Source organism: Lonchura striata, chromosome 31 (genome assembly GCF_046129695.1).
Source record: "Lonchura striata isolate bLonStr1 chromosome 31, bLonStr1.mat, whole genome shotgun sequence".
Lineage (NCBI taxonomy): Eukaryota > Metazoa > Chordata > Aves > Passeriformes > Estrildidae > Lonchura > Lonchura striata.
This window is the reverse complement of record NC_134633.1, coordinates 1929947-1957258: the sequence shown is the minus strand read 5'-3', so window position 1 is coordinate 1957258 and position 27312 is coordinate 1929947. Positions and strand designations below refer to the sequence as shown.

General features: G+C 54.1%; 1 protein-coding gene across 1 annotated transcript; it reads right to left on the bottom strand.

Moving 5' to 3' along the window:
- Nucleotides 1–216: 216 nt before the first annotated feature.
- LOC144247684 (uncharacterized) lies at nt 217–27312 on the bottom strand. Its single transcript, XM_077789102.1, has 4 exons — nt 27288–27312; nt 26226–26840; nt 25853–26144; nt 217–283 (listed from the first exon to the last, which is right to left on the bottom strand). Exons 1-4 carry the CDS (start codon nt 27310–27312, stop codon nt 217–219), a joined length of 999 nt encoding a protein of 332 aa, XP_077645228.1.

The window sequence follows — 27312 nt, the reverse complement described above, 5'->3', positions numbered from 1 at the left end:
GCAAGGACACGCCGTGCCGGGATTTGGCCGCCCTGGCGTTCCTTGTGGAGGTGAGCCTGAAGGCCGGCGCTGCCTCGCTGAGCTGCCTCCCGGCTCTCTGCCCTCTCTTGGCCGCAGTGCCTGGGACGGAGCCCGCGCCCTGTGCTGCTGCCTGGGCCCGGCCCTGGGCGGTTCTGGGCTCCCGCCGGCCGCTCCCCCGTCACCGGCCTGTGCCTTTCAGATCCTGGAGCACCTGAACGTGAGCGAGTGCCGTGACAGCATCCTCCAGTTCTTGTCAAAGCACCTGCAGAGCGAGTGCAGGGGGAGGCGTCGCTTGGCACTCCGAGGCCTCGTGGCGCTCGGCACCACCAGTGTCTCGGTGAGAAGAGCGCAGGGGCTGAAGCCGTGCTGCCAGCGTGGGGCTGGGGAAGGCAGTCCCTGGGGCTTGGCTGGCCTTGGAGCACTGGGGCAGCTGCTGCCAGCTCTCCTGCCTCCTGCTGCAGCTGCCCCAGGGCTTTGGCACAGGCCTTTGGCCCCTGGGCCCTGTGGCAGCAGGATGGTGTTTCACACACTTGTGTTCCACAAGTAGATGGCCATAAGGATGTGGAGCCTCCATGAAAGGCTCGTGGAGCTCCTGCAGGAAGATGACAGCACCATGCTTAGGATGACCACGGTTCTCCTCAGGGCTTTGTTCCTCTGCAATGGTGCCCCAATAACCAGCACCCTCGCCCTGCAGCTGGCTGAGGCGCTCCTGCCACTCTTTGACAACGTAAGGCTCTGTGCCTCCAGCCACGGCCAGCGGGTGCTGCCCGCACACTTTGTGCCCTGTGCACTCACAGGCTGTGCCCAGGTGGGCCTGAAGCAGCTGACGCTGAGGTCTTTCTTCCTTCCTTTCCTACAGGAGGACAGCCAGGTGCAGTTGTGCTGCATGTTTATCTTCCGGGAGATGCTGGATTTTTTTCCAGAAGAAGAAAAAAAGGTCCTGAAGGCACACGTGCGCCAGAGCCTGCTGCCACTCTCCTTGCACTGCCACGATGAGAACCAGCGAGTGGCAGAGGTGAGGACTCGGCAGCTGCCGCTGGCCCCTGGCAGGGGCTGGGCTGGCCCTGCCCTGGCGCCTCGCAGGCTGCAGCTCCTGCTGGCCTTGGCACAGGGACGGGGTCCTGCGCCCTGGGCTCTGGGGCCATCTCTGCATCTCTGCTGCTCTCCAGGCTTCTCAGGAAACGCTCCTTAGTGCGGCTGAGTTCCTGAAGAGGAGGGACCTTGGACAGCTGGTGAAGAACCAGAAGCTGTGGCAGTTCACCGAGTGGCTGGTAAGGAGGGCCGGGAAGCCACAGCCCCAGCCTGGAGCAGCCCCTGAGCGCGGTGCTCGGTCTGCGGGCTGGCAGCTGTGCCCCTGCCCGCTGCTGCAGCCCGAGGCCGCGCGGGCTCTGCTCCAGGCTCCTGCGGCCCCAGCCGGGTGCCCATGGAGCCCCGGCCCGGGGGGCTGCGGGGCCAACCCTTCCCTCCTGCCACTCTCTCCAGCTGGCAGAGGACAGCAACAGCGTGGCTGAGCACCTGCGCCGGGCCCTGCCCTACCTCCAGAGCCCACAGGAGCCCCTGCGAGAGGCGGCCGTCAGGTTCATGGGTGAGCCACGAGCCGGGCCAGGAGGGCGTGTGGGCACAGGGCTGGCGGCGCCGCTGGCAGGGAGCTGTGCCCTGGGCTGACAGGCTCTGTGTTCCCAGGGACGGCCGGGCGGCACCTGAGGGGGAGGAATGAAGAGCTCCAGATCATCTCTGAGGGTGAGTGAGGGCAGCGGGCTGCCAGCGGGGGCTGCCGGGGGAGCTGCGAGCCCTGCCCCGGCTGCGGAGGGCTCTGCTCCCTGTGCAGACCAGGGCCGGCGTGGGCAGAGCACACAGAGCTTTCAGGGCACCTGGGGGATTCGTGGCCAGCAGGTTCGGGCTGATCCAGCTGGTCCCTGCTCCCTGCTGGCCATGGCCAGAGCCGGCTGGGATGGCCCTGGCACAGAGTCCCCTCGGGTCCCCTCAGATGTGGGAACTCACCATGGCTCTGCTCCTCTCTCTTTCAGCCCTTGAAGGCATGGAAAATGACAACAGCGTCGCCATCGCAAGCCTGGCAGGTCAAGCATTGTACATCCTCCAGGAAGCAGAGAGCGCTCCATATTCCCACTTTGACAGCCTGCGTGATCGGCTCTGCAGGGCATGGGGGAGACGGCCTCGTCTGTGTGGGCTCGGCTGGCTGCGCTGCTGCAGCTCTGCACAGAGCTGATCCCTGAGGCTCTGTCTGCTGGGGCCACCCGAGCCAGCAGGACTGTTTTGTTTCTTTAAAATTGTTCTTTTCTTTCTTTTTGTTTGTCTTTAGCGTATAAATATAGGATGTGTTGCTATAGACAGACTCCCAGGATCTTTCCTTGGCTGCCCAGGCTCTGCAGGGCCGAGGGGAAGAGGGAGAAAAGGGTTCCTGGGCTCAGGCACCTGCCAAGGCATGCAGGGTTGCAGGGAAAATGGCCAGAAGCCCCTTGGCCTTTGGTGGCTCTGCTGAAGCCTTTGTGCTGCCCACAGAGCAGATGGGCAGGGGCAGGAGCTGTGGGGATCTCTGTGAGAGCAGTGCCTGGAGATGGCCACAAGCCCTGTCCCAGGCAGGAAGCGCCATCCGTGTCCTCCTGCCCGTGTGTTGCTGGCTGGATTGCTGAGGGCTCCCAGGTGCCTCTTGGTGGGGCTCCTCTGGAGCTCCTGTGGGGCTGCGGCGCTGCTGCCGGGCAGGTTGGCCGGGCTGGGGAGACCCTGAGGGGACGGGACCACGAAGGGATGAGGGGCTGCGGAAGCCTTGACAGGATGAGGCAATGGGAAGGCACGGGGGGAACGTGTGAGGGAGTGGGTAACATTGGCTTGGGGAGGAAAGTGGGTTGGAGCCAAAGAGACCACTCACCCCAATGTTCATGTGGCAAAAAGAGCACGTTTATTCTCAAGCCCTTCCTTCTAAAGGGCCTTTGAAAACCCAGTCTGGATGATTTCACTGCTCTGATCTCTGTGCCCCTTCAGATTCTGGCCTGGGCAATGCCTGCAGCCTTGGGAGAGATGTGATGGGCCCGGCCCCTGTCAGTCAAAGCAGGGCTGGTACATTCACCCCGTACAAGCCAGCCTGCACGGTGACACACGGCAACAGAGTGCGAGGCACAGCTCCGGGAGCTCCCCGTGAACCTCAGCTCTGGGACCACTGTGTGCCCCAAGCTTCAGGGGCTGCAGTAGGAGCCCGGCTGGGCTCTGCCCTGGGGCCATCCTGCAGGGACAGCTGCAAACAGGGAGCATTCCCTGCCACAAAGAGCCAAGGCAGGGCTGCAGGGCAGCTGCTCCAGCCCGGACTGCACTGCTGAGTGCTGTGCTCTGGGGCTGGGGCTCCCCGCACAGGGGACTGCACTGGTGTGCCAGAGGAGACAGAGAAGCTGCAGCTTCATCTGAAACTGGTGCATGGGCTGGGAAGATTGGGGAGGCTCAAGGGGATTCACAGAGCTAATCCTGCTGCAAGGATGAGGAAAAGGGTGCGGGAACTCAGCAGTGAGGAGAGCTGGGGGCTGGAGAGCAGCTCTGAATGACACTAAAATCCCACCAGACCTCTGAGACATTGCTGCTCCTCAGCCAGTGACAGGATGAGTCCCTAAGCCTGGGGCTCGGCCTTCCTCATGGCAAGGGGCACCAAGGAAGGCAACAGTGTGATGGAGACTGGAATGGGCTGGGAGCTCACTGGGGGAAAATAGGGAGCAGCTGGGGAGTAAAAGGCAGGTGGGGGAGAGAACTGGTCAGAGAAGGGCTGAGGTACAGCTTGAGCAAGCTGCAAAATGTCATTTGGGGTCATCCTAGATTGATTTAATTTCAGAAGTTATTGAACAAGTTTATTTTTTGGGTGGTGCCATGTTTTCCCTTGGAGGTGTACACTCTGCAAACTTGAGCTGTGTTGCTGAAATGCTCAAGCCAGTCTGTGCTCAGGGCACCCCATTTCTCCTTTGGCTGATTGCGGCCCGGTGCTGAGCTCCAGCAGGGCCCTGGCAGAGCCCAGAGCAGCCTCAGCACCCGCAGAGCCCGGCTGCAAGGAGAGAGACCAGAAAGCCCCGTCAGCTGAAGGCTCCTGTCCCCTTGTCCCAGCCACCCGCAGTGCCCAGGCCATGCTGGCCGTGCCAGAACTGTGGCCAGAGCTGCCCATCACTGCTGCCTTTGGGAGCAGAGCAGGAGGGCAGGACATGTGCCCAGCCTGCAGCCAGCCACGGCACCTCCAGCCCTCAGCAGCTGCCCAGAGCAGGACGCTCCTGTGCTCGCTGCCATCTCCTCAGAACTCTGATGCCACCATCCCCAGCAGACAGGACCCACCTCACGCCATCCCCCGCTGGAAGAAAAGCTGCTCCCAAACGATGCCCTCAGCCTTCTCCAAGGGCATGGCCCATCCACGCCGCAGCTGCTCCTAAGCACGTCCTGATCCAGACTGGGCGCCATCTGGAATGCTTCCTCTAGAAAAAGAAACGTCAAATTATTGAAAATAGGTTACAGTCAAAAAGGGGAACAAGAAAAAAGGTCAAAGATCTTATCTCTGTCAGGGCCTTAAAGAAGGCCCAAACCCTGCATGCCAAGGAAAAACCCACCATTGTTGGGGAATCCCAGGCTTTCTCCCTTCCCCTGCACTGCCCCCATGGTGATCCCAAAGCAAACAAGGGCAGTGGAGCAGCCCAAGCCCTTCCTTGCCTGCAAAGCAAAGCAGCCCCTGCACAGGGTCTGGAGTCCCACCTCTGCTCCCACCATGGGGGTTTGTTTGTGTCGGGCTGGCTGCCCCAGCCCAGCCCCAGCCCAGGGCACGGTGGGTGCTGGGGGCTGTTGGCAGGGCCAGGAGCCCACTCCCATTTCGTACCCACCCCAGCCCATGCCCCCAGCCCTGCCAAAAGCAGCCTGCAGCTGACTGAAGGATCAGCTGCATCCGCCCCAGCAAAGGGAGAACCTTTGGTTCCCAGCCAGGCTGCGCAGTGCCCAAATCTGGGAGCATCCCCCTGTGTGTGGACTCATCTGCATATTCCCTGTGGAGCCTGGCTTTGAATGAGATGTCAGAATCAAAGTCCACCATCTTCAGCATGCCAGAGACCAGGTGGAGCAAGAGGTTGTCATCCTTGGCGTTGTCCTCGCTGTCCCCAGCAGCAGCAGCCCCACCTGGGACAGCTTCTCCAGGGGCTCCTTCTCCTTCCCTGGGCCAGACCTGGCTGTCAGGGCTCTGCCCAGGGCCCCAGCCATCCATGAACCATGGCAAGCAAAACCAGGGGGATGGTGGCCCCCAGTGCTTGCCACACCAGGTCTCCAGCTCAGCTCCAGCCCAAGAGCTGTGTCTTCCCTTCTGCTGTGCCCCTGGTCAGAGCTACAGGCAGGACAAAACCTGTCCGGTTGGCTTTGCCACTGAGTGCCAAGAGATGTGTGGAGCTGTTACCTGCCAGGCCCCTGGATCCAACTGTGCACATGGATCTCTCCCATCTTCTAGGGCAGAGGAACACCCTGCACCCAAGGATCATGGAAAAGCTCTTCTAAGGATGGCCTGTTCAAGGACTGCATGGACAAACCCCTCTTAATGACATCCTGGCACTCTGGTGAGAGAAACCAGCAATCACCAGTCAGCTGGAGAAGTTGCCCCCCTGCTCCCAGGCCATGCTGGGTGTGCCCAGAGCTGGGCCTAAACTTCCCCATCAATTCCATGTTTTGGAGGAGAGCAGGAGAGCAGGACATGTGTCACCTCCTCAGCAGCTACCAGAGTGAGATGTTCATGAGCTGCTGCTGTCTCCCAGCCCTGGCTTTGCCCCTGTGCCCAGCAATGAGACTCCACCTTGAGAGAGCCATCCTGGGAACAAGATCTGCCCCAGATATCTCCTGGCCCCTCCTGAAAGGGTGCTTCCCCATGACCAGGTGGTGCAGCAGGAGGCCCAGGGACCAGATCGTCGCTGCCTCGCCGTGGTAGTGTTGGTGGTGGATCCCCTCTGGTGGGCTGTAGGACAGGGTTCCTGTGGAACACAGACACAGTTCATCAGGGGGATGCTGCTGCTCCCAGAGCCTGGCCCCAGCACCCCTGGGCATGCAGGGGCTGCCCCAGTGGCACACAGTGTGACCGCTGCCCTCTCGCAAGCACCTGGGACTTGTGTACAGACTCAGGGCTGGAAAAGAAGCCACTGGTGCTGGAAGAGGCAGCAGAAACCCTGGGAAGACACAACCATGACACACAAAAGAAAAACTCACCCAGTAGTGGAGAAAACCCCCTCTCCTCCTGCTTGCATGGCCCCAAAAATGTTAATAAGCCAAGGCAAACAAGGGGAGCACAGCAGTCCAAGCCCTTCCTCACCTGCACACCAAACCGTCTGGGGCACGGGGTCAGACCCCCCTCTCTGCTACCCCCATGGGGGTTTTTGTCGGGCTGGCTGCCCCAGCTCTAGCCCCAGCCCAAGGCACAGTGGGTGCTGAAGGCTGTCAGCAGGGATGGGAGTTGGCCCCCTCACACCCCACTCAAATCAGCCTGGCTCCATCATTAATCCCATCCCGGCTGCAATAGGGGAAGCCCCAGTGCTGCACCTCAGCTGGGGCATGAGATGCCCAGGAGCATCCCCTGGCAGGGCTCACCTGCAAACTGGGTGTAGGCTGTGTCTTGGAGGAAAGTGCCACAGCCAAAGTCGATCAGTGTCAGCTGCCCGGTGGCCAGGTCGAGCAGGATGTTCCCTGGTTTGATGTCCCTGTGCAGGACCCCGCAGCTGGGGCAGCGCCGCACGGCCTCCAGCACCTGGAGGAGCAGCCCCCGCGCCTCCTCCTCCGGCAGGAACCCCCGCTCCGCCAGGAAACCCGACAGGTCCTGGCACCGCTCCGGATGCTCCAGCACCAGCACAAAGCTGTCGGGGAGCTGAAGCCACTGCAGGAGCTGAATGCCACCAGCACAGCCAGAGGAGACCTTGTCCAGCAGCACGATCTCCAGGGCTGCGCTGGTGCCGTGGGGCTGCGGGAGGAGCACGATGCCGTCAGTGGGGCTGATGCCGTGCCGGGGGTCGGGAGCCCCTCGGCCAGCCCGGGATGCTCTGCGCCCTGCGCTGGCCCCACGCCCGCTCTCCCTCCAGGCGTCCTGGCAGCTCCCACCCTGCCGGGCCCCGGCTCATCCCCGCCCGGCACGGCCCGGCTTCTGCCGCTGGCCCGGCTCACTCACCAGCTCGCCCCGGCGCCGGACGCGGTTCCCTGGCACCCTTTTGATGGCCACCTGCGAGCCGAGGGCAGCAGCGGGCTGAGCTCGCCGCCTGCCCCGCACAGCCCCATCCTTCTCCTCCTTCTCCTTCTCTCCCTCCTCCTCCTCCTCCTTCCCCTCCTCCGTGCCCGCCGCCGGCCCCGCCGCTCCCCGGGCGCCGTCCGAGAGCCGCGTGGCCGCGCAGCCGCCGCCGCAGCCGCCGCTGCCCAGCAGCGAACCCCGCCGGGGCCGCTCCTGCCGGGCCTCCTGCGCCTTCCCTGCGGGCGGGACGCGGCTGTCAGCGCTCGGCCCGGGCCAGGAGCGGCCCCGAGCGCCGCCCGAGCGCCCCGGGCCGGCCATGCCCCGGCGTTCGCTCCCGGCATCCCAGATTCGCCAGGAAATGGGAACCCTGAGCTTGTGGAAGTGCCTGAAAGATGCCCTGTTCCTCTGCAGGGACACTCGGGCTGAGACAGGAGCCGGAGCCCTCTCTGGGGAAGCCTCCTCCGAGCTGGAATTTGTGCCGTGCTGGGAGAGGAGGAGGAGGGGAGAAGGCTGGCGCTGTGTGGCAGGAGCAGGAGGTTTGGGCCGCAGGACATTCCGTCTGCGCCGCTGCCCCGCAATGGGCAGGAACGCTGTGGGGAAGACTGGGGGACACTGGAGCGGGATATGGATGGCACTGGGGGGAACTGGGAGGGCCTGGAATGAACTCAGGTGTATTGGGAGGGACTGGGCTGTGCTGGGAGGGACTGGAGAGACACTGGGGCTGTACTGGGGATGAACTGGGCTATGCTGGGAGGGACTGGAGGGGCACTGGGGCTGTACTGGGCTTTACTGGGGATGAACTGGGCTGGGCTGGGAGGGACTGGAGGAGCATGGCTGATGTACTGGGCTGTCCTGGGGATGAACTGGGCTGCACTGGGAGGGACTGGAGGGGAACTGGGGCTCTACTGGGCTGTACTGGTGATGTACTGGGCTATGCTGGGAGGGACTGGAGGGGTTGAATGCGCTGTTCCCACCCCCACTGCCTCCCATTGGCCGATGCTCCCGCCTATCACGATTCCAACCAATCAGCGCCAGGGATCATGGCTTTGGGGGCGGTGCCTGGTGCCTGCGCCATCTTTTCTTTTGCCTACAACTCCCGTCATGCTCTGCGGCCCCATAGAGCTCCATTAAAGCCGGGACTACAACACCCGTCATGCCCCGCGCTCCACAGAACCCCGGTACCGCCCCCATCTGTCCCGTCAGTGTCCCCCAGACCCTCCGGGACCCCCAAGTGTCCCTCAGCGCCCATTCGGGACCCCCAAATTTTACTGGCAAAGTACAAAAGAACAAGAAACTTTGGAAAAGTGTTTAATACAAATCCAATCCAACTTAAATCACTTGTCACAGCAGTAACTTCATTCCCTCAGCCCATTTAGCCTGGAAATCCCTAAACACTGAAGTTGATCAGGTACCCAAAACTGTTCCATATAAAGAGCATTAGAAGGAGAGGAAAGAGAGAGAGAGACAGGAAGACAGAAGCTCCACAGAAAGACACACATGTGGTTCCGAGCTCCCGGGGCTCCAGTGTGGGTGAGACACAAACCCCAGGAGAAGGCAGAGTCCATACCAGGGGCTGACCTTGTGCTCCTTGGTTTTAAGCCCCTGGGCCTTCGTGGGCCTCCCCCCAGCTGGGACATCTGATATCTCAGGTGTTCAGAGCTGTGTCAGCACTGTCCCAGCAGAGTGACTGATTGACAGCTCAGCCCAAGGTGTCTGGGGACATCGATCTCATCCAGCCTCTGACAGCGACCATGGTGACACTGGGGAACCTCATGGAGCCTCATGGAGCCATGGGTCAGTTGTGACAAGGCAGGTCCAAGGACACCCTGGTGACACTGGGGAACCTCATGGAGCCATGGGTCAGTTGTGACACTGTGGGGACCTCGTGGAATCAGAGGAGACCATTGTGAAACTCCCATGGATCCAAGGGCCCAGGGTGACACTGTGCAGCCCAGAGTGTCCCGGAGGAGCCATTGTGACACTGTGGGTCCCCATGGAACCAAGGGAACATGGGACAGGCTGATGCCTTAAGTTTTAGCTTCCATATTTTCCCAATTCTGTCCTGTATCTGTAACTCTGAACTTCATGCAGAGTGACAGCAAGTTCTCCTCATGGTGTAGTCAGACAAAACAATCCTTTTCCAGCCTGAGAACCAAGGACACCGCTGCAGCTTCAGGCCCAAAAAGTGAAAACAGCAGTGAATGGAGGAGAGCAGACTGGGAGGGTGGGGCTGCATAACCTGAAGGTGTAATTGGACAATTAACCCCAATATGGAAATGAACCAAATCTTACAAAAGTGTGAAAATGCGTGACCTGGCGTCCATCCTGGGTGTACCCTCAGCCAGGCCCTTGTACTGCCCAAGTGAATCCTTTGAAGGCCTTTTTAATAAATCCCCACTTTACTCCTGTAACACTGTCCAGCCTCTGCTCTAGGTGGCCTCTCAAGGCATCAAGGCCTGGCTGGCTGGGCCACCTGGGGGCCACCTGACAGGTCCAGCTGACCTTGGCATGTCCAGGGCTGCTGCTCATCTGCCCCTGGAGCACTGGGGCTCGGTGCTCTCCTTCCTGTGGAAAGAACTGTCCTTCTCCTCCAGGTGCCCATGGCCAACATTTGGATTCCTCTTCTTAGTTTGCTTCTATGCAAAGATTGTTCCCAGATGAAATCTGCCAGGACAGACAGACCTGGCTGGCTTGGCCACCCAGGGGCCACCTCTCATCTTCCTGTGAAACACTGGGACCCTGTGCTTTTCTTTCTTATGGGAAAAAAACACCTTTCACATCCAGGCACCCATGGCCAAAGTTGGGAATCTGCCTCCAGGATTCCCTATATCCAAGGATTTCTCCCAGGTGAAAGCTTCCAGAAGAGACAAGTCTGGCTGGCCTTGGTCTCCAAAGAGATGATCCTTATCTGCCTTTGAAACACTGGGGCTTTGTGCTTTCCTTTCTGATGAAAAGAACTCTTCTTCCTGCCCAGGTGCCCATGGCCAAACCTGAGATTCCACCTTCAAAATTCTGAATATCCAAGGATTTCCCCCAGATGAAAGGTGCCAGGAGAGACAGGTCTGGCTCTCTTGGCCTATGGTGACCACCTCTCATCTCCTTCCAAAACACCTGGGCTCCACGCTTCTCTTTCCTATGGGAAAAACCATCCATCTCCACCAGATGCCCATGGCCAAAGTTTGGAATCCTCCTCCAGAATTCCCTAGGTCCAAGGATTTCTCAGTGACAAAAGCTGCCAGGACAAACAGGTCTGGCTGGCTCGGCCTCCCAGGAGCCTTCTCTCTCTGCTTCTGCCCCTGCAACACGGGGGCTCTGGGCTTTCCTTCCTATGGAAAAGAACCGTCCTTCTTAACAATGCAGAAATGGCTGAAACTGGGGTTCTACCTCCCAAATTCCCTATATCCAAGGGTTGCTTTCAGACAACAAAATACCAGAACAGAGAGGTCTGGCTGCTCTTGGCCTCTGATGGTCACCTTTCATCTGCCCCTGAAACACCGGTGTTCTGTGCTTGTCTTCCTATGGAAAAGAAGCGTCCTTCTCCTCCAGGCAGCCAGGTCTGAAACTGGGATTCCACCTCTAAAATTCCCTAAATCCAAGGACAAAATCTGCCAGCACCATCTGATCTGGCTGCCCTTGGCCTCTGGTGGCTGTGGCTCATCTGCCCCTGGAACGCTGGGGCTGGGTTGTTCCCTTCCTGTGGAGACCATGGTGGCACAGTGAGGACCTGGTGGAACCATGGAGTCCATTGGGACACTTTGGGGCCATGGTGACACCGCGGGGCTCCATGGAACCCAGAGACCACCATGACTCTGTGGGGCCTTGTGGAACCGTGGAGACCATTCCGACCCTTCAGGGCCTGGTGTCACCAAGGGGGATTGTGACACCTCAGGGCCTCCTGGAAGCAGGGGACCACTGGGACACTGTGGGGCTCCATGGAATGAGGGGAACAGGGAACAGGTCTGGCTGGCTTGGCCTGCCAGGGGCCACCTGACAGGTCTGGCTGATCTTGGAATGTCAAGGGCTGCTTCTCATTTGCCCATGAACCACTGGGGCTCCATGCTTTCCTTTTTATGGAAAAGAACTGTCCCTCTTTTCAGACTGGTACTTCCCCTCAAAAAATTCCTTTATGCAAGGGTATCTGCCAGAAAAAAACCTGCCAGCTCTGGCTGGCCTTGGCCTCTGGTGGTGGCATCTCAGTTGCCTCAGAAGCACTGGGGCTCTGTGCCTTCCCTCCTGCAGAAAAGAACTGACCCTCTTGTCCAGGGGCCATGGCAGGAACTGGAATGTGGCCACCAAAATTCCATCTATCCTAGGATTGCTCCCAGACAAAAGCTGCCAGGACAGACAGTTCTGCCTGGCCTTGGCCTCTGGTGATATGAGCAGAATGTTTTCCTTTGCAAACACCTTGGACAGGGCCCAGAGATCTCCTGAGCTGGGTTTTGCAGGCCTCAAGAACATGACCCATGCATGGAGGCTGATGTGCCTGGGCTCAGCTGTGAAGAGACTGAGGACAGATCAGGAGTGGCCTGGAAGGGCTTGAAGGGTGGATTTAGAAATGGTGGAGCTTTGCTCCATAGTGGGAATCAGGCAGGGAGAGAAATTATGCCCCAAATGCAGCTGGGGAAGTCCAGACTGGACACATGAGGAGAAGAATTTCCCTCCCAGAGCAGGGCTGTGGTGCAGCACATCCCCAGCAGGAGCCTGGAGCAGCCCAAGGCTTTGTGTGGCCAGGCAGGGGCAGCAGGAGGCAGAGCTGCCAGCAAAGGAAGGGCCAGCGAGGTGGGGCAGCCGGGGGTGACGACAGCCTGCAGGGACAGAGGCGCAGGGCAGGGACACCGTGGGACAGCCTGGGCTGCAGAGGGCTCAGGGATGTGCAGCAGCTGCAAGGCCCTGACAGAGCCAACCTGTGCAGCCCTTTGGCCATGGCTGCTGGCCCTGGGCCTGAGGCCACGAGGGGACAAGTGACCCTTGCAGCCCTGGGGCCTCAGTGCCTCCTTGTCCCTGCTCAGCAGCCTGGCAGGGGCCGCCCCATGGTCCTGCCCTTGGCACGGCACATCCCCACATGCCAGTGCCCATCCCGGGAAGAGCCCTGAGCAATGAGGGAGGGACAGGATCTGCCTTGCCAGGGGCTGGGGCTCAGGCCTGGGCCCTTTGCACTCCTGAAACACATCCAGGTTTGCTCAGCACCAGAGACACCTTTCCCTTGCTTGTGCCCAGCTGTCATCACTGCCTCCAGTGTTCTGCTCTGACTGGAACCTTGGTACACTTTCTGAGTCGTGTCCTCAGTAGGACCCTTTAAAACTTCAAGAAACTTTGGAGTTTTAATTTAACTTTGAGTTTTTGAGAAGTTTTTTTTAAGACTCTCAGGGGCTGAGACTGATGTAAATAACACAAAAGCCCTGAGGGGGTAATTAAAGTTTTCTTATTCCAGTTGTGGAGAAAGATTTCAAAGTGCTTGTAAGAAATACACATTCCTATTTTAAAGGGTGTATTTTATTACATTTCTCTTTAGATCAGAGGCGATTGCAGCATTCTGTGATTGATAGTGAGCCAGGGTCTCCCCTCAGGAGCTCTGGCCCGCTCAGAGAAGCTGTGCCCTGAGCTCTGGCCCAGCGTGGACAACCTTGCTCCACATTGCCCCAGCCCATCCTGTCTGTCCTCACTCACCTGGGCCCTGCTGTGCTCGCAGAGCTGGCTGCACCCAGCCTAAGAGGGGCTTTCCCTTTTTCTATGTTTGGAGCTATCTAAAATTCCTGAGTTTCCCCATGAAAACAGACACCTTCCTCAGGTGTGTGCCAGCCCAAGGTGCCACCAAAACCACTCCAGATCGGGCTTGGGCCAGCTGTGAGGGTGGATCATCAGCCCCAGCTGCACTGGGCACTGCAAGGGGCTGTGGCCATGGGCTCTGCACTGACCCCACTGCTGGGTTTGGCTGCCACGGCAGCCCTGAGAAATTAAACTGTCCTTGGAAACACTGGGGAGGACTGGGACATACTGGGGAACACTGGGAATGCTGTGGGTTACACTGGGACACACTGGGAGTGAAACTGGGGGTGAAACTGGGGGATACGGGAACAAACTAGGGACATTGTGGGGAAGACTGGACAATACTGCGGCATACTGTGGATGACATTGGGAGGAACTGGGAGGGCCTGGGAATGAACTGAGCTGGGTTGGGAGGGACTGGAGGGGAACTGGGGTTGTACCGGGCGGTACAGGGGATGAACTGGGCTGTACTGGGCTGTACTGGAGACGAACTGGGCTATGCTGGGAGGGACTGGAGGGGTACAGGGGCTGTACTGGGGATGAACTGGGCTGTACTGGGCTGTACTGGGGATGAACTGGGCTGTGCTGGGAGGGACTGGAGGGGCACTGGGGCTGTACTGGGCTGTACTGGAGACGAATGGGCTATGCTGGGAGGGACTGGAGGGGCACAGGGGCTGTACTGGAGACGAATGGGCTATGCTGGGAGGGACTGGAGGGGCACAGGGGCTGTACTGGGGATGAACTGGGCTGTACTGGGAGGGACTGGAGGGGTTGAATGGCTGTTCCCGCCTCCGCCGCCTCCCATTGGCCGAGGCTCCCGCCCATCACAGCTCCCAAACAATCAGCGCCAGGGATTATGGCTTTGGGAGCAGTGCCTGGATTCTGCGCCATCTTTTCTTTTTGCCTACAACTCCCATCATGCCCCGCAGCCCCATAGAGCCCCATTGGGGCCGGGACTACAACGCCCGTCATGCCCAGCGCTCCACAGACACCCCCCCCCCCCCCCTCCCCCAGTATGCGCTCCCATCTGTCCCATCAGAGTCCCCCAGACGCTCCGGGATCCCCAAGTGCTCCTCAGCGCCCAATCGGGACCCCCCAAAAGCGTTCTCGGATCCCCTGAGTGCTCCCAGCCCCACAGAACCCCGGAACAGCCACTTCTGGGAATTCCTCTCCTCTCATCCCCCACGGCTCCAGAGCCCCTCAGAACACAGTTCCGCGCCTAAAATTCCTGTCGCGCCCTGCGCCCTAAGGAACTCGGTTAAATCTGCCTAAGCCCCCCACGAGTGCTCCAGAGCCCCCGAGGAGCTCAAGTCGCAACTCGGATGCAAAAGTGTCCCCCGAGGCCGTCCCGGGCCCCAAACGCCGCGTCCGAGCCACTTCCGGGACTACAGCTCCCATCATGCTCCGCGGCGCACGGGCAGCGCTGTTCCAGCCGTGACTTCATCTCCCGTCATGCCCCGCGCCCCACCAAGTGCCGCTGCCGCTGTGCCTGGAACTCCCGTGATGCTCCGCGGCCCCGTTACACCGCATTGTACCCGCGCCTACAACTCCCATCAGCCCCCGCGCCCCAGCGAGCCCCGCCCGAGCCCCCCGAGTGCCCAATCAATAGCAATAGTGGTCAATGAATTAATGAAGGGAATTGTGTTACTTAGAACCAATGACCAATAATTTTTTGGTTACAAAACACATATAGAGATTTTTTTATACAAGCATTAAAATGAAATAATAAAATATCGAATAATATTTTTATGCATAAGCAAAATAATATTTTAATTGTTATTAAGCTAAAATTAATTAATTGAATTCATTTATTAAAATTTAATTAAATTTTAATTATGAAGAAAAATGCATAATTTTTAAAAAATGTTTTGGCATGTCAGTCTCAGGTGGGCAATATCTGTGGGTAAGGAGCATGTGTTAAATGGATGTGATTCATGCTGAATAAGTTGTGTCCTAGATTGCAAGGCAAGATGTATTCAATTGCCATCTGTTAGAGTTTGGTTCACTGCATTGTTTATTTTATCTTTTAATTTTCTTCCCTAATAAAGAACTGTTATTCCTGCTCCCATATTTTTGCCTGAGAGCCCCCTTAACTTTATAGCAGTTTACAGGGAGGGGGTTTACATTTATTTTTTTCCCCATTTCAGGGGAGGCTCCTGCCTTCCTTAGCAGACTCCTGTCTTTGCAAACCAAGACAGATTTTGGCACCCAACGTGCAGCTCGAAGGCAAAGAAACAAAAAAGGGAATAACAGTTCTTGAGTAATCCAATTTTTGATTTTTGTGTGCTGCTACAGAAACCTGGCTAAGGGGCACCCTGTGCTCCAGCCTGCCCTGGTTTGGGTGACACGGAACCGTGGCTGCATTTCTCCATTTTTAAGCCCTGATCTAAACATGGCTCCTACAGCCAAGGCTGCTGTGGCTGTTCTCCGGTTTGTTTTATGGGTGAATAAGGGGAAGAATTCATGGATTTTTAACTTCCTCTGGGAAGCAGGCACATGAATTCACAGCTGTCACACACTGACTGTGTGCTTTTGGGGTTACTTTAATAATGGCACCTACTGTGAGGAAATGACACCGGGGGAAATTTTCTCCCAACCCTTTAACCATCTCTTTGGGTCTGCCCCACCAGTTTGTGAAGGGCTCAGATCCACTCCAAATACCAATGATATCATACAGGGGCTGTGTTGCTGTTAGCCCTGTTCTATTTGGCACTGAGAGACAAGGGAAGATTAACCTGGATAATCACCCTGACACCCACCCCAGAACCTGACACGGCCCCAGAGACCAGGGATGCTGCTGCCCCAGAGCCTGACCCTGCCCCACAGCCAGCCCAGATATGAACCACCCAGACTGGGTGGGGGTCTGGTGAGGGAGATGCAGGAGATGCTGAAGGAGTGCATTTCCCCAGTTGGTCAGAAGCTCTCCCCCTGCCCCAAAAAAGGAGAGTCTGATGGGGCAGCAGTGGAACCCACAAATGTTACATCTGTCCAGGTTCCAGCTGAGCCACAAAGGCAGCCACAGCCAGCAGCAGTCACTGCTGGAGGTCTGAGATGGAATCAGAGCACCTAGATAAGGGAAGGCCCTCACAACTCACAGGGGAGCCAGAGGTTGTGATCATCACCGAGTCCCTGACATACAAAAGTCTCCGTAAGCTGCACAAGGACATTGAACGACGGAGACGTGAGGCTTATACAACCTGACTGCTTCAAGTCTGAGACCTCATGGGTACAGGTGTGCAGCTGGATGGTGGTGAGGCAAGGAATTTGGGACCCTTGACCCAGGACTCAGGTATGAATCAGATTTTTGTAAGGGAGCCAGGGTCCCTTTCCCTCTGAGAGCTGCTATTAATGAGTGTCAGAGAGAGGTTTGTCCACAGGGTGAGAATGAAGGAGCACCAACACAGAACGTGCTGGAAAACCCTTGAGGAAGGGATCCAACAGCTGATGGAAGTGGCAGCATTGGAGGTACTCTTTGGGAGGGATGGACAGCATGATAATGACCCTGACAAGGTCAGGTGCACAGGGCAAATGCTTTGGAGTCTGGCAAGGCTGGGGCCATCTCAGTACACCACCTCCATTGCCACAATTAATGCCGATAACAGCCGAGAGACAGTGGGCTCTGCTGCCAACAGCTGAGAAATTGTGAGAGTATGATCCATGGCCCAGTGCAGGCTCATGGCTCTGCTGTGGGCAAGGAACTCAAAGAGGAGATGAGGGAGATGAGGGAGGAGGTGAGGAGGAACAGTTCCCACATTGCCCCAGTGCGAGTCACAGGCCCCAAAGTCAGAGCCAAACATCCTCCAGCTAGAGAGAGAGGGTACGCCCCACGGGCTGGCCTGAAGCTCTTTCTGCATGACCATGGGGAAGACATGGGAAGGTGGGATGGGAAACCCATTTCTGTCCTGGCACCGCGGGCGCGTCAGCTCAAGGAGGGAAACACTGACTGAGCGAATTCCAGTAAAGTGAAGGCAGCCTCAACCTCCCATGACCGAGCTGCCGAGTATGATTTGTCAGATCACCTTTAAAATACCTCTACCATGTATGCCTAGGAAAGAAATAATAACCAGGTTTAGAGGGGCCCTGTCTCTAGCCAGGGAGAGGCACTGGAAAACTGGATCTTTTGGTCAGTGTGGGTCCAATGTCCTGGCATGTCTGAGTCACAAAAATATGAAGCCTTAGCTGATACTGGTCGTGTGCAATGTACCCTAATGCCATCAGGACACGTGGGGGCAGAACCTGTTTCCATTGCCGGGGTGACGGGGGGGATCGCAGCAATTGACCCTGGTGGGAGCTGAGGTGAGCCTGACTGGGAAGGAGCAGCAGAAACATCCATTGTGAGCAGCCCAGAGGCCCCATGTATTCTGGGCATAGACTTCCTCCAGAACTGCTGTTACAGAGACCCAAAGGGATTCAGGTGGGCTTTTGGCATAGCTGCTGCAGAGGCAGAGGACATTAAGCAATTGAACACCTTGCCTGGACTATCAGAAAACCCATCTGCAGTAGGACTCCTGAGGGTGGAAGAGCTACGAGTGCCAATTGCCACCTCAACAGTGCACAACCGGCAGTATCAGAAAAATCGAGATGCTTTGATCCCCATCCACCAAATGATCCGTGAGCTGGAGAGCCAACGAGTGCTCAGTAAGGCCCACTCACCCTTCAACAGCCCCATTTGGCCTGTGCGAGCCCCACTTTTCTGACAGAGAATGGAGATTGACTGTGGACTTGAATGAAGTGACTCCACTGCTGAGCGCGGCTGTGCCGGACATGCTGGAACTCCAGCACGAGCTGGAGTCCAAGGCAGCAAAGTGGTACACCCCTGCTGACATTGCTAAGGCGTTTTTCTCCATTCCTCTGGCAGCAGAATGCAGTCTTCAGTTTGCTTTCACCTGGTGGGGTGTGCAGTGCACCTGGAACCGACTGCCCTAGGGTGGAAGCACAGCCCCACCATCTGCCATGGACTGATCCAGGCTGCACTGGAAAAGGGTGAGGCCCCAGAACACCCACAATACATCAATGGCATCGTTGTGTGGGGGAGCACAGCGGCAGAAGTGTTTGAGAGAGGTTGGAAGATCATCTAGATACTGCTGGAAGCTTCGCCATCAAGAAGAGCAAAGTCAAGGGACCTGCCCAAGAGATCCAGTTCCTGGGAGTGAAATGTCAAGACGGAGGCGCCAGATTCCCACTGAGGTCATCAACAAGATCACAGCTATCTCCCCACCAACCAACAAGAAGGAGACACAAGCTTTCCTAGGTACCATAGATTTTTTGAGAATGCACATTCCCGAGTATAGATAGATTGTGATTCCTCTCTACCTGGTCACCCACAAAAAGACCGATTTCCACTGGGGCCCTGAGCAGCAGCAAGCCTTTGCCCAGATCAAGCAGGAGATGGCTCATGCTGTAGCCCTTAGCCCAGTCGGGACAGGACCAGAGGTCAAGAATGTGCTCTACTCTGCAGCTGGGAACAATGGCTTGTCCTGGAGCCTTTGGCAGAAGGTGCCTGATGAGACTCGAGGCTGACCGCTGGGATTTTGACGTTGGAGCTACAGAGGGTCTGAAGCCAACTGCACCCCAACAGAGAAGGAAATCTTGGCTGCCTATGAAGGACTTCAAGCCGCCTCGGAGGTGATTGGCACGGAAGCACAACTCCTCCTGGCACCCCAACTGCCGGTGCTGGGGTGGATGTTCAGAGCAAAGGCTCCTTCTACCCACCATGACACCAGAGCTCCACGGAGCAAGTGCATTGCTCTCATCATGCAGCATGCCTGTATTGGAACCCCAAATCACCCTGGGATTTTGGAAATAATTACAGACTGGACGGAAAGTGAAAAGTTTGTTCTCACTAACAAAAGAGAAGAAGGGAGAAGTGACACGGGCTGAAGAAGCTCCACCATACAACCGACTACCAGCAGAGGAAACCTGCTACACTCTTTTCACTGACGGTTCCTGTCGCATCATAGGGATGAACCGGAAGTGGAAAGCAGCCGTATGGAGCCCCACACGCCAAGTTGCACAAACTACCGAAGGAGAAGGTGGATCAAGCCAACTCGCTGAACTCAAGGCCGTTCAGCTGCCCCTGGATGTTGCTGAAAGGGAGAAGTGGCCAAAGCTCTACCTTTATACCGGATGTGGATGGTAGCCAATGCTCTGTGGGGCTGGCTGGGAAGGTAGAGAAAGGCCAACTGGCAACGTAGAGGAAAGCCAATCTGGGCTGCTGATATATGGAAAGACATTGCCTCTCGGGTGGAAAAGCTGACGGTGAAAGTCCGTCATGTAGATGCCCATGTCCCCAAAAGTCAGGCTAATGAGGAGCACCCAAACAATGAGCAGGTAGATCAGGCAGCAAGAATCGAGGTGTCAAAGATAGACTTAGATTGGCACCCTAAGCGGGAGTTGTTCCTGGCTCGATGGACTCATGATGCCTCAGGTCATCAGGGCAGATATGCCACCTACAAGTGGGCACAAGACCAAGGGGTGGATCTATCCATGGACAGTGTTTCCCAGGTTATCCATGACTGTGAGACATGTGCTGCCATCAAACAGGCCAAGAGAGTGAAGCCCCTCTGGTATGGTGGGCGGTGGTCCAAGTACAAGTATGGGGAGGCCTGGCAGATTGACTACATCACACTGCCCCAGACACGCCAAGGCAAGCACTACGTGCTGACCATGGTGGAAGCCACCACTGGATGGCTGGAGACTTTCCCTGTACCTCATGCCACTGCCCGGAACACCATCTTAGGCTTGGAAAAGCAAGTCCTGTGGAGACACGGCACCCCTGAGAGAATTGAGTCTGACAACAACACCCATTTCAAGAACAGCCTTATCAACACCTGGGCCAGAGAACACGGTATCAAATGGATATATCATATTCCCTATCATGCTCCAGGTGCTGGCAAAGTTGAACGATGCAATGGAGTCCTTAAGGCCACCCTGGAAGCACTTGGTGGGGGAACATTTAGAAACTGGGAAATTTACCTGTCAAAAGCAACCTGGATGGTCAACACCCGAGAGTCCTTCAGTCGAGCTGGTCCTGCCCAGTCAGAACCCTTACACACAGTAGATGGAGATAAGGTCCCTGTAGTACATATGAAAGGTATTTGAGGGAAAACTGTTTGGATTAATCCCACCTCAGGCAAAGACCAACCCATTCGTGGGATTGTCTTTGCTCAAGGACCTGGTTACACTTGGTGGGTAATGCAGAAAGATGGGGAGACCCGCTGTGTACCACAGGGAGACTTGGTCTTAAGTGAGAACTGGGTGTAAGATTTCATGGTGTGCAGATGGAAATAGAATAATCTGGCTTGTAAGATAAGCATGTATTCAATTTGCCATCTGTTGGAGGTTGGGCAGGTATCTTCTGTTAAGTTGAAATTTTCTTATCTCTTCCAAGAACAATGTCTCCCTCCGGGGAGATATCTTCTGTTAATGGCCACTGAATGACTCACTGCATGACTGGTAAAGTTACATCATCCCATTGTGAGATGCTTCACCCAGCGGGAGGAGCCAAGCATTCCTACCTGCAGAAACTCAGCATTTTTTGGCACATCAGGGCAGCCTCTTTGCTGGATTCCCAGAGGAGCAGCTTCTTCTCTGCTGGATCCCCAGAGGAAGACCAGGCCCATCTACTCTTTCACCAGACCTTCAGAGAAAACTACACCATTCTACAGCATCACCTCTTCAGCAGCATTTCTTCTGCCACTCCAGGAGGAGCAGCCACCATTTAACTGGACTATTACCAACACCCTGACTCCTCAGGGTGTCAGGTTTCTGACTCTACCACTAATTGTGTTTGTACTAATTACATTTTTTTTTTTAGTTTTTTCCTAGTAAAGAACTGTTATTCCCATTCCCATATTTTTGCCGGAGAGCCATTTAATTTTGAAATTGTAATTCGGAGGGAGGGGGTTTACCTTTTCCATTTCACAGGAGGCTCCTGCCTTCCTTCACAGACTCCTGTCTTTTCAAACCAAGACAGGTCTCTGGCCAGGAACAGCCTGGTTTGGGTGCCAGAAGCGCAGGCAGGAGTTGAGGCAGGTGAAGAGGTAGTGAGCAGCTTGTGTTTGTAGAGGGCCTGGGGCTGCACCTCAGAACCTCCACCTGGAAAGGCACTTGGGGGAATACGAGCTACAGCTGGAGTGCCTGTCCTGAAAGGACATGAAGGCCTTCTGCCTTGCCAGTGTTTCTTAAGGGTGTGTTGGTGTTGAGCAGAAAAGCTGCACATTTGAGTAAAGGCATTTGGAGGACAGGGGCTTGCTTCTCAAGGAAAGTGCTTCCCAGGGAGCTCCCAGTGAGGCAGGTGCAAGTGTCCCCCTTTGGCTCTCTGTGCTCCTTCCAGTCCTTGAGGCCCACTGCACTTGGCAGAGGGGCAGGGCAAGGGAGAAATCTGTGAAGAGCAAGTTTGGCATCCACCTGGACCTGCAGAGACCAACCCAAGCACCTGCAGCAGCGTGTGTTACCCCCCTTTGGAGAGAGGGGTGAGGAGAAACATCTCTGTCCAGCCGTGAGCCCCAAAGCTCTCTGTGGGAGCTGTGAATTAAAAGGCCTTTACACACTCACTTTTCACATCTTCCCTGTCTGCTGTGTTGCAACTCTTGTCAAGATGCATTTGCCTCCTGCTTGCTGGGAGCTGCTGTGGCCCAGGGCCAGCACAGAGCTGGGCTGGGTGGGCCAGGCAGTGTGGTGGAGAGTCTTGGCTGATCTTGGTGTGTGCCTGGCCTCACAAAAGGCTTGGAAGGTTTGCCTGCCAAGGTGTCCTGCTCACTGGCTCTCCCTGTGCATCTTGGAGAGCACAAAGTAGGCATTTCTGGCAGCTGGGCATCAGCAGGCCTTCCAATGGGGGCGTGTTGTGGAGCGAGCCCAGCTGAGATACCCTGAGAGGAGCCCAGGGCTCCTTGCTCCTCTCTGCTGGCCCGTGAGCGTCTGTCTGCTCTCGGGATGGCCCTGGCTGTGTCAGGGCTGCTGCATGGGCATGAGACAGCCGGTCCTGTCCCGCTGGGTCCCAGCAGTACCTGGCAGCCGTCCCGCATCCACGTCCGGATGCTGGCCAAGAGAGGCCCTGGGAGCTGAGCAAGCTGATTTGAAGCTTTTGCAGGTGCCAACAGGTGTCACGATCCGCTTATAGCGGGGTGTCGTGATGGTTCGTTAGCCGATCCCAAAGTGCAAAAGACAATCAGCAGTTTAATCACAACAAATGCACCTTTATTAAGGGCCAAAACAATAAATGCGATAGTGGGTTCAGAAAAGAAATAAAAAGGATAGAGAGAGAGAGAGAGAAGGGGGGATGGGAATAGCTACCAACACAGGCGGAGTCCTCACTGGTCCGGACGATGTGGATCCGTCTTGTTGTGTTGGGGAGAGTCTCCGAAGTTCTACCTATCCCAGGGGTCCAGTTATAGTCCACAGAGGGAAAAGGGGGGAACAGGCAGAACAATGAGAGTCTATTGAAATTGCTGTGGGGGAACAAGTGTATTTACAGAACATCATCTAGGCTGAACAAATACAATAAGGGATAAGTCCATTGAAGTTACTGGAGAAGAACAGGTCAGGTCATTCTCTCCCTTCGCCCACTGTTTGTGGTAGGAATCTCAGTCGCAGTCCTTGGGGAGAGGGTTCTTGATCTCCGTCTGTCACGGTGGTAGCGAGGCAGATGAGGGGTCTTCAGTGAGAGACCACCAGAGTTACCCCAACAGTTCATTTGGCTTAAAGGTGGAGAGTGAAGCAGGAATTGCAGTAGGCCGCTCTGTGCTGGGTCCACGCTGGGTCTTCGCCAAGTCCTTGCCAACTCCTTGCCAAGTTCTTGCCGGTCCTCGTTGGGAACAGCACGTAATGGTACAGCGGCTACACCTGCACTGTTGCCTTCTCCAAGCCGGAACTGCAGAGGGGGAAGGGAAATCCTGCTCGTGGCAATCGGCAGGCAAATGAGTGAGGGTCTTCAGACGGCCTCTTACACCACCCCGTGACTGACGATTGCCCTCGAGAGATGTTCAGCAGGGTTTCGTAGTGTTGTTGTGAAGTCTTCAGGACTTGTCTAGTGTTGGCAGCATATCCCAGAGAAGGGAAAAAGGAAAAGGAGAGGAAAAGAGAACAGGGAAAATACTAAAACAATAATTAGTATAAATTGAAACAACATTAAGCAATATAATCAATATTAATTAATAATAAACAATTTTTCTAATAAACCAATATAAAAACTCAAATCAGGTTTTCTAAGTGACTAAAACAAATCATCTTCTAATTTTATAATTGCTTTGTGTCTATAGTCTTGGGGATGTCTACAGTATAAAGCACATTGGCCAGGTGGTGTGCATTAATTATAGCTGTCAATTTTGTTAATCGTTTTATCATTCTCCAATTTATGACAAACAAGATTGCTGATAAAGCAAAACCAATCAAAACTAAAATCAAAAGGACAACAATGGGATGACACAATTTGTTCAGGATACCTGTAGCAGTAGGTGACCACCCAAAAAGTGTATCCCACCACCTGTGTTCAGCATCACTTTTCACCCTTTCTATAACCCGATGTATTTCTTGTACATCATGATGAACAGTTACCAATGTTTTCTGTCCGTTTTCCTTGATTTTTCCTAAGATTTCAATTAAATCCTGGTGAAGCAACAATTGCCTCACCAGAGTAAGATTCATTCCAATGGGGGTAGGCAATATCTTATGAATCAGCGTGTAATTGGACTCTAAAAGTTGATATGAAGTAACTGGAGTTTCAAACGAAAAATCACATCCAGAAATTTTAGTGAAATTACAAGCACAAAAATTTGAATGATTTTTAGTATCTACTACTGTGTCTTCTACATACACTGTGTTACAAGCAGTTCTAAAGCATGCGCATCCATTTCCTATATATACAAGGAATGTTTTAGAAGTTTTGTTAGGATGGATTTCAAAGTGACAGATATTTTGTTCTGTGTCTAAACAGATATCTTGAGCTATAATTGCATTGCCTTCACAGATGAACCCTAGTTGTTCTCGGACAATACAGGATTCTAAATTAACAGTTTGCCATTTACCATCAATTTGTCGGGCCCATTCTCTATGCTCGGAAGGATAGAGAGTGGCTCCATCATGATTTAATCCTAATGCAATAATGGGGAATATTGAATGCACCGAGGCATTGCGTATGGTTAACACAAAAGCTGTGGCTAAGTTTGTGGTGGGATCATAAGTAAAGTTCACCAAATTCCACCAGGATTGGAAGTCTTAATACTATTTAGAATTCCCAATTCTGTTCCCACAACACCAGTTATGTCTCTTGGCATCCGTGTTTCAGAAGGGTTCCACTGTCGCAACCAGGTCGTCCAACCGTGGAAAGAAGTTTGCAAGAAAGGTGAACAAGCTGGCTGAATTTCAGAGACATTGCTTTGCATTAGCAATTTAACTTGTTTAAGAGACCATGCCGGATTGAACAATATCTGTTGTTGGCCAGTTTCCCTGATTATATATGGTCCAACTTTAGAAATTTTCGGGGTAAGCATAACTGGTGGTTGGGTTTGAGTGGTGGTGGTGGTATGAATAAATTTAAAAGAAAGTCCTTCAGTATTTTTGAACCAAAGACAAACTACTTCTGCAGTTTGTGTTAATGTTGAATTGTGCCAACAATCCTGTACGCTTTGGTGCGTACAAACCTTTTTGTGCTTAAAGAGATCTTTTCATTTTTTCTGCATGCTACCACAATTATTTCAGGCCACAAACACTCAGCTGATTTCTGGCTCTGGGGTTGTGGTAGGATGCAGGAAAGTATTACCAGTTTTATCATGGATTAGGTGGTCTTCATGTCCCTCGGAGTTCTTCTGTAAAAGTAAACACAACAGACTCCTGCCAGCGAGAAGCAGAAAAGGTTAGAATGATGGAATTATCCAGCATGTATTTATCCAATGTTCTTTCCCTAGAGCACCAGAGGCTTTCCATGCACATTCATTCCAAGGGGGTTTTAGCACAAGGGGTACCAGCCCTGTAGTAAGGGATGTCCACCAGAACAGGTTGGCCAGGGTAATGTGCTGGATTATCAGGATCATTTGGTGCACAGCATAGGAGTCAGTGTAGATAGAGACAAGAGAGGTGTTCTGTACCTTACGTTGAAAAGCACTCCAAACAGCTATCAGCTCCCCAACCCGAGCACTGCTTTCTCCCTCAGTATTAATTAGTTCAGTGAACCAAGAACTTGCCGATTGTTTGGGGGAAAAAGGAGGGGCCATTTTGATTACAGAGGCAGGTGTGTCCTGGCTGCTATCCAAGCTCTCAGTTTCTTGTATTGCCAAATTTTTCACAACTCCATCTGTTATTGAGAAGAAGTGACAGTAATGTTCAGTCTGAGCATACCACTTTCTTACCGAGGCCCTCTGGGCCACCCCGTCAGGAGGGAGGGTCCCAGTAGTGACTGTCTTAATATCATTGAAAGGGCTTCTCAATACAATTGGTAGTTGTAGTGCAAGTCTTTCCACTTCAATGAGAGCCAGGCTGACCACAAACAATCCCTTCTCCCAGGTAGCGTACCTTTTCTCAGCGTCTCTGAAACCACAGGAATCTCTGCTCAGATTTTGAGGAAAAGGCTGAGAAAGAGATGACTCACTGCCTGGATTTTGAGAGAGAAACTGGGAGAATGTTAATTTTGGGTCACAGCCTGAGTTCTGAGAGGAAAGCTGTGATATGGTTAGTTTTTGTCCACTGCCCCTGTTTTGCAGGAGGGACAGTGAGAAAGTTGTTTCCTTACCCGTGTTCGGGAGAGGAAGGAGAGGCTGAGGGAGAGTTGGTTCGCTGCCCATGTTATGAGGAAGAGTGGGTGCACTAGGGTGTGTACTGGGTTGAACTGATGGATTTGATTTTTGATAGCACCAATTAGTTATTATTTTCTGTAATTTATCAAGGGGCAGACCATCCATCACTTCTCTGGGGACCCCCTTTTGGACTCCCAGTGACCACCAATGCTGGCGGCTAGGGTTCTGTTTTCCCTTTTCTGGATTTTTACTGTAAGGAGTCCCAATAGACCGAATCCCTTTTGTTTTCTCTGATTTTTCTGGTTTCTCTTCCGGGGTTTTTACAGGTCCATATTTTCTACAATAATTGATCAAATCCTCTGCAACTTCACCCCATGTCCAAATTTTATGATTACTGCCAGGTGAACTGGCTTGTGAATTTACAGCTTGGAATGGAGAGCAGGATGGAGTAAAGGTAGGACCAGTAGATCCAGTGCGATTAGTGGGGTTACCAAGAAATCTGTCTAGTTTTTCTGTAGGGCTTAATGTCATGATAGTTTTCTGTAAGGCTATGGCAGTAGGTTTGAGGGTTTCTGGAAGCCCACGAATTAAAGGAGTCATTAGTTCAGGCTTCACAGGTAATTGCATTGGGGATTCAAAGCCAGGAATTAATTTCTTTTCATGAATCATTTGCAAACAGGCGGCTTTGTGTACACTTTCTAGGAGTTGGTCGGGGGTGCTGATTATAGCTATAGGATCTCCCCTTTCCAAGGGGTTCGTTCCCCCGGCCCAAAAAGCCGCGCGCTGTGTCAGGGACCATGAGTCACGTTTATCTCCTGTTGTTAAGAAGACACCATGTCCCCAGTACCCACTGGCTTCTTGTTCAGTTAGTTTAATTTGATCGCCACCAGTGAGGGACACCCGGAAAACATATTCTGTTTCTGATTCGTATGGAAGGCGTCCATATTCTTTTTTAAGCTTAGCCAATTCGGTGGCAGTGTATGGTATGTGTTTGGTTGTGATGTGGGGGTCAAGATCATCATCACTGAGATAGTTATATTCTGTTTTAATTAAAGGTCTTAAGTGAGAGCAGCAATGTTCCCCACAATTATTTACTGCCTCAAGTTCTTTGTGAGGATAAATTTGGTTAATGTGAGGAGTTTCCTTTCCCTCAGGATTTATAGAGGAATCAGCATTAGATGATTTGTTAACGTGTTCCTCTTTTAAGGCAGCTCTTAATGCATAGTTCTCATTTCTCAGTGAATGTTTTTCATTCCTTTCTTCATGTAATTGTTTTTGTAAAATTTCAACCAAATTTTGAAGGGAATCTATTATTGTTTCTTGCTCACCTCTTCGCTGGAAGCGAGTTTCTACAGCTGCCGTAAGACAAGCTCCCAAAACTGAGCATAAGATAGATTTATTTCTGCTCAGTTTGAATTTTGTACCATGTTGTAAAGAACATATTCTATCAACCACATTATCCAAATTAAACCAATTACTTTGTGCCCATTCTTCTCCTCCCGGAGAAGGTTTGGCATTGTATTTAGCTAGTAAAGCATAAAATTCAACTTTACCCTTATCGTTAAAGTTATCACTCAT